Below are 6,962 nucleotides of genomic sequence, written 5' to 3' on the forward strand. Positions count from 1 at the left end.
AATACACACACTGTTCATTTCTATTGTAACGTTGTGTTTGGCAATATGGATCAACACGGCATGCCAATAAAGATAACTGAAATAGAATTTAAGGAGAGACAGAAACAAGCTTTGACAAACGCATCATCGACGTCGTTTGAAACCAGCAGAATGAAACGAGGTCATAAAACTGGACAAAATAAAAAAAAACCTAACCGGGTCGGTATACCTTTCCATGAGCTTCTCTCTGTCCCAGTTGAAGTGACTCAGAAGGATCCTGGTGATTGTTGCAGGATTCTAAACAGGAAACAGAAGAGAAATGACTGTGTTATACTGGCTGTGTTATACTGTTATACTGGCTGTGTTATACACGCAACAAGTTATAGCACCGTATACAGTCCAACATTAGACATGGACAGCGGTCGCTAAGCTGTAGCCCAGGACAGGTTTATAATGTTGTTGTCACCGGTAACAAAAACACTAGTGATTATTATAACATAGACGATATGTGTGAGTGCCAGTCAAACCTCATCACTGATCATAACTACGGCATTGTGTTTTACGCAGTTATGTGATATAGCAAGAGATTATCCTGTATTTTAAGAGTTATCCAGAAACGAGAAAGCTTAAAGGGATGGTGCTATTCCTCCTCAGGAAACTGTAAAGATTTGGTCCTCAGATTCTCATAAGGTTCTACAGCTGCACCATCGAGAGCATCCTGACTGGTTGCGTCACTGCCTGGTACGGCAACTGCTCGGCCTTCGACCACAAGGCACTACAGAGGGTAGTGCGAACGGCCCAGTACATAACTGGGGCCAAGCTTCCTGCCATCCAGGACCTCTATACCAGGCGGTGTCAGAGGAAGGCCCTAAAAAAAATTCTAAGACTCCAGCCACCCTAGTCATAGACTGACCTCTCTGCTACCACACAGCAAGCGGTACCGGTACCGGAATCTAGGTCCATAAGACTCCTGAACAAATAATCAAAGGGCTTCCCAGACCCTTCTTTTATGCTGCTGCTACTCTGTTTATTATCTATGCATAGTTACTTTAACTCTACCTACATGTACATATTACCTCAATTACCTCGACTAACCGGTACCCCCCTGTATATAGCCTCCACATTGACTCTGTACTGGTACCCCCTGTATATAGCCTCCACATTTACTCTGTACCGGTACCCCCTGTATATAGCCTCCACATTGACTCTGTACCGGTACCCCCTGTATATAGCCTCCACATTGACTCTGTACCGGTACCCCCTGTATATAGCCTCCACATTGACTCTGTACCATAACACCCTGTATATAGCCTCCACATTGACTCTGTACCGTAACACCCTGTATATAGCCTCCACATTGACTCTGTACCGTAACACCCTGTATATAGCCTCCACATTGACTCTGTACCGTAACACCCTGTATATAGCCTCCACATTGACTCTGTACCATAACACCCTGTATATAGCCTCCACATTGACTCTGTACCGTAACACCCTGTATATAGTCTCACTGTTATTTTACTGGTGCTGTTTAATTATGTTACTTGTTTATTTAACACTTAAAGCATTGTTAGTGAAGGGCTTTGTAAGTAAGCATTTCACTGTTGTATTTCGGCGCATGTGACAAATCAAATTTGAGTTGACCATTGGGCGTAAAAAGAAAAAAAAAGTCAAGTTTGATGAAAACGGGAGGCGGCTACGGGAGCCCGACGGGAGGCGGCTACGGGAGCCCGACGGGAGGCGGCTACGGGAGCCCGACGGGAGGCGGCTACGGGAGCCCGACGGGAGGCGGTTACGGGAGCCCGACGGGAGGCGGCTACGGGAGCCCGACGGGAGGCGGCTACGGGAGCCCGACGGGAGGCGGCTACGGGAGCCCGAAGGGAGGCGGCTACGGGAGCCCGAAGGGAGGCGGCTACGGGAGCCCGAAGGGAGGCGGCTACGGGAGCCCGAAGGGAGGCGGCTACGGGAGCCCGAAGGGAGGCGGCTACGGGAGCCCGAAGGGAGGCGGTTACGGGAGCCCGAAGGGAGGCGGCTACGGGAGCCCGACGGGAGGCGGCTACGGGAGCCCGACGGGAGGCGGCTACGGGAGCCCGACGGGAGGCGGCTACGGGAGCCGACGGGAGGCGGCTACGGGAGCCCGACGGGAGGCGGCTACGGGAGCCCGACGGGAGGCGGCTACGGGAGCCTATTCCCTATATAGTGCACTACTTTTGACCAGAGCCACTATAAAAGGGAATTAAGTCCCATTTGGGACACAACCACTGTCACGCTGGTGTCTCAACACCGTGCCAACCAAAAACCACATTCATAAAAAAATACAAATCGGATTTTTGAATGTAAATCAGCAGCCAGCAACTGATATGGAGGTTTTGCATTTCAGATGAAGTCAAGAGAATACAAGAGGTTTGATTGTAGTGTATTACCCTGATAAGGAAGTTAGCTTCTATCATGTCATGGTGTTTAAAAAAGAACAATGGGGGCAGGTGGTCAACTGGTTGGCTAACTCTGGATCATTGCTTACTGTACAGGCTATGTGTATGGAAACACCTCATACGAAGAGATCATGTACAGGAAGGTATGTAGGCAGGCAGCAGTTGGAGCATGGGGAATAGCAACTCCGCTTGTGCTTGTGAAATCAAATTTGATTTATCATAGTCTACAACCTGCTGTTTACCAAGCATAACAGTGAAATGCTTACGTACAAACCTTACTTCCCAACAACACAGAGAGAAAAATAGATCATTTTTCCAAAAAAACAACCTGTTTTCACTGAATCTTTATATGGGGTATTGTATTCATACAGTGCATTCAGGAAGCATTCAGACCCCTTCACCTTTTCCACATTTTGCTACATTACAGCCTTGTTCTAAAAAAGTATTACATTATTTATTTTCCACACCAATAATTTTATAATTTTTTAGAATAAGTCTGTAACGTAACAAAATGTGGAAAAAGTGAAGGGGTCTGAATACTTCCTGAATGCACTGTATGAACACAATACGAAAATAGGTTTTTAGAATTTTTTCCAAATGTATTAGAAAATAAAAACAGAATTACCTTATTTACATAAGTATTCAGACCCTTTGCTTTGAAACTCAACATTTCGCAAATTAACAAGGCACACCTGTTAATTGAAATGCATTCCAGGTGACTACCTCGTGACTGCCGGTTGAGAGAATGCTAAGAGTGTGCAAAGCTGTCATCAAGGCAAAGGGTGGCTACTTTGAAGAATCTCAAATATATTTTGATTTGTTAAACACTTTGGTTACTCCAAAATGTCCTCACTATTATTCTACAATGTAGAAAATAGTACAAATAAAGAAAAACCCTTGAATGAGTAGGTGTCCAAACTTTTGACTGGTACTGTGTATATATCTATTTCGTACCCCTGCACATGGACTCAGTACTGGTACCCTGTGTATAAAGCCAAGTTATTGTTACTCATTGCGTGTTCATTATTAAGTGTTTTATTTGTCTATTTCCTTTCTCTCTGCATTGTTGGGAAGGCCCCTCACTAAGCATTTCACTGTTAGTCAACACCAGTTGTTCACCAAGCATGTGACAAAATAACATTTGATTTGAGACTAGACCTACAATACTGTACAGTTGAGTTCCCTCCTCTAGGATTTGTATGTATTTATTTTATCTCACCTTTATTTAACCAGGTAGGCTAGTTGAGAACAAGTTCTCATTTACAACTGCGACCTGGCCAAAAGGATTCATGCCCAGGCTTATCTTAGAATTTAACACCAATGTTGACAACTTAAAGATATTACATTGTCAAAATGAAGAGGTAAATTCTTAGCTACACCAGGCTGTGCCGATACATATAAAGCGCTAGTTGAGGGTGTCTCTTCAGACCAGAGGCACTGGACCATGGTTTAAAATGTGTTGTTGTTATTGCTGAGGTTATTAAGACATTGACAGGGGCCGTGGGGTACTTTGATCACAGAAGGGCTGTGGGAGGCACATAACTAGCTAGCTGACGTATACAGCTATGTTTCATGGTTAATTGATAAACTAGCTAACTTTAATTAGTAAGGATATTTGAAAGAGACATCTAGCTAATCACCTTGCCGAGTTGACGTTAATTAGCTTCCGGTTGCGAGTTAGCTTAGCTACCCGCCCCGTTAGCTACCCGCCCCGTTAGCTACCAGCCGTTAGCTACCCGCCCTTAGCTACCCGCCCTTAGCTACCCGCCCTTAGCTACCCGGCCTTAGCTACCATCCGTTAGCTACCCGGCCTTAGCTACCATCCGTTAGCTACCCGGCCTTAGCTACCATCCGTTAGCTACCCGGCCTTAGCTACCAGCCGTTAGCTACCCGGCCTTAGCTACCCGGCCTTAGCTACCCGGCCTTAGCTACCAGCCGTTAGCTACCCGGCCTTAGCTACCAGCCGTTAGCTACCCGGCCTTAGCTACCCGGCCTTAGCTACCCGGCTTTAGCTACCCGGCCTTAGCTACCCGGCCTTAGCTACCCGGCCTTAGCTACCCGGCCTTAGCTACCCGGCCTTAGCTACCATCCGTTAGCTACCCGGCCTTAGCTACCAGCCGTTAGCTACCCGGCCTTAGCTACCAGCCGTTAGCTACCCGGCCTTAGCTACCCGGCCTTAGCTACCCGGCCTTAGCTACCCGGCCTTAGCTACCCGGCCTTAGCTACCCGGCCTTAGCTACCCGGCCTTAGCTACCCGGCCTTAGCTACCCGGCCTTAGCTACCAGCCGTTAGCTACCCGGCCTTAGCTACCCGGCCTTAGCTACCAGCCGTTAGCTACCAGCCGTTAGCTACCCGGCCTTAGCTACCAGCCGTTAGCTACCCGGCCTTAGCTACCAGCCGTTAGCTACCCGGCCTTAGCTACCCGGCCTTAGCTACCAGCCGTTAGCTACCCGGCCTTAGCTACCCGGCCTTAGCTACCAGCCGTTAGCTACCCGGCCTTAGCTACCCGGCCTTAGCTACCCGGCCTTAGCTACCCGGCCTTAGCTACCCGGCCTTAGCTACCCGGCCTTAGCTACCAGCCGTTAGCTACCCGGCCTTAGCTACCCGGCCTTAGCTACCCGGCCTTAGCTACCCGCCGTTAGCTACCAGCCGTTAGCTACCAGCCGTTAGCTACCCGGCCTTAGCTACCCAGCCGTTAGCTACCAGCCGTTAGCTACCAGCCGTTAGCTACCCGGCCTTAGCTACCCGGCCTTAGCTACCCGGCCTTAGCTACCCGGCCTTAGCTACCCGGCCTTAGCTACCCGGCCTTAGCTACCCGGCCTTAGCTACCAGCCGTTAGCTACCCGGCCTTAGCTAACAGGCCTTAGCTACCCGGCCTTAGCTACCCGCCGTTAGCTACCAGCCGTTAGCTACCAGCCGTTAGCTACCGGCCTTAGCTACCCGGCCTTAGCTACCCAGCCGTTAGCTACCAGCCGTTAGCTACCAGCCGTTAGCTACCCGGCCTTAGCTACCCGGCCTTAGCTACCCGGCCTTAGCTACCAGCCGTTAGCTACCAGCCGTTAGCTACCCGGCCTTAGCTACCAGCCGTTAGCTACCCGGCCTTAGCTACCAGCCGTTAGCTACCCGGCCTTAGCTACCCGGCCTTAGCTACCAGCCGTTAGCTACCCGGCCTTAGCTAACAGCCGTTAGCTACCCGGCCTTAGCTACCAGCCGTTAGCTACCAGCCGTTAGCTACCAGCCGTTAGCTACCCGGCCTTAGCTACCCAGCCGTTAGCTACCAGCCGTTAGCTACCAGCCGTTAGCTACCCGGCCTTAGCTACCAGCCGTTAGCTACCCGGCCTTAGCTACCCGGCCTTAGCTACCCGGCCTTAGCTACCCGGCCTTAGCTACCCGGCCTTAGCTACCAGCCGTTAGCTACCCGGCCTTAGCTACCAGCCGTTAGCTACCCGGCCTTAGCTACCAGCCGTTAGCTACCAGCCGTTAGCTACCCGGCCTTAGCTACCAGCCGTTAGCTACCCGGCCTTAGCTACCCGGCCTTAGCTACCCGGCCTTAGCTACCCGGCCTTAGCTACCCGCCAGATGGCGAAACAACTTTAGTCGACAACATGTAAGATACTAACAAAACACATGTTGTCTTCAGTTAACTAGTCAGCTAATCTAAAACGAGCCGTTTAATTTGTACGGTTAGTCGAGCTAACAGCAGGGTAGGTGGCCTGTCAACTTTCCACCGTCCCCGGTCTTTCCTGCACCGACACGCCTCGTAATACCTCACCTGGATGACCTCGTTGACCTCCCTGATACACTCCACCATATGCTGGAGTATCTGCTCGGCAGTCAGCACTTCGAAGCGGTAGTCCTCTTCCTCTTGCCCGGTCCCATGACCACTTCCCCCGGTCTCCAAACCTTCGTCCCGTTCCCCTCCGGCCTCCGCGGGATCGACCAGTTCCACCTCGTCCTCGCCTAACTCCAGGGTGTCTTCCCCCGGTTCCTCTGCGCCGCTGTCTTCGCTACATTCGTCCTCGTCGAAGTCATAGTTATAACCTTCGTCTGAGTCCATTTACTCGGTTGATAATCGAGAATGTGACAAACCCGATGTAGATGCTTGGAATGGGGCAGTTTGCTTGTTATGGAATGGATCCAAACAACAACAACAACAACAACAGCAGCAACAACAACAACGAAACACACACGGTCGGGTCGGTCTTGTATTTTTTGTTTTTTTCAGTTGTAGTGAAAATAACAACAAATGTCGCCGCTAGATGAAACCGTGCACAAAGAGACGCGGCGTCGTGACGCACGTCAGTTGGATGACTCGGGGCGAATAAAAACAGGGTCGTGGCTAGAAGGGATCCAACTTTTTGTCAAATTAACGTAAAAAAGTGCAAATTCTTTGCATTTTTTTTATATTTTTTTTTAGCTAACCCTAACTCTTTGCCTAACCTTAACTTAATTATCCAAACCTGCTACGAAACGTAAAATATACTAATGGTGAACCATAATTAATACAAATCCATTCATTAATACAAATACAAATCTAACGTTAATTTGACA

At 49.4% G+C, this 6,962-nt stretch overlaps 1 protein-coding gene across 1 annotated transcript in view; it reads right to left on the bottom strand.

Moving 5' to 3' along the window:
* Positions 1-6,749, bottom strand: part of arih1 (ariadne ubiquitin-conjugating enzyme E2 binding protein homolog 1 (Drosophila)) — a 34,375-nt gene extending 27,626 nt beyond the window's left edge. Inside the window, exons 1-2 of the mRNA XM_052513697.1 lie at positions 6,184-6,749; positions 209-276 (exon numbers count right to left, since the gene is read on the bottom strand). Coding sequence (XP_052369657.1) covers positions 209-276; positions 6,184-6,468 — 353 coding nt within the window. The 5' untranslated portion in view covers positions 6,469-6,749. The remainder of the gene's footprint in view (positions 1-208; positions 277-6,183) is intronic.
* Between the last annotated feature and the right edge of the window lie 213 nt (positions 6,750-6,962).

Source organism: Oncorhynchus keta, unplaced genomic scaffold, assembly GCF_023373465.1.
Source record: "Oncorhynchus keta strain PuntledgeMale-10-30-2019 unplaced genomic scaffold, Oket_V2 Un_scaffold_1378_pilon_pilon, whole genome shotgun sequence".
Classification (NCBI taxonomy): domain Eukaryota; kingdom Metazoa; phylum Chordata; class Actinopteri; order Salmoniformes; family Salmonidae; genus Oncorhynchus; species Oncorhynchus keta.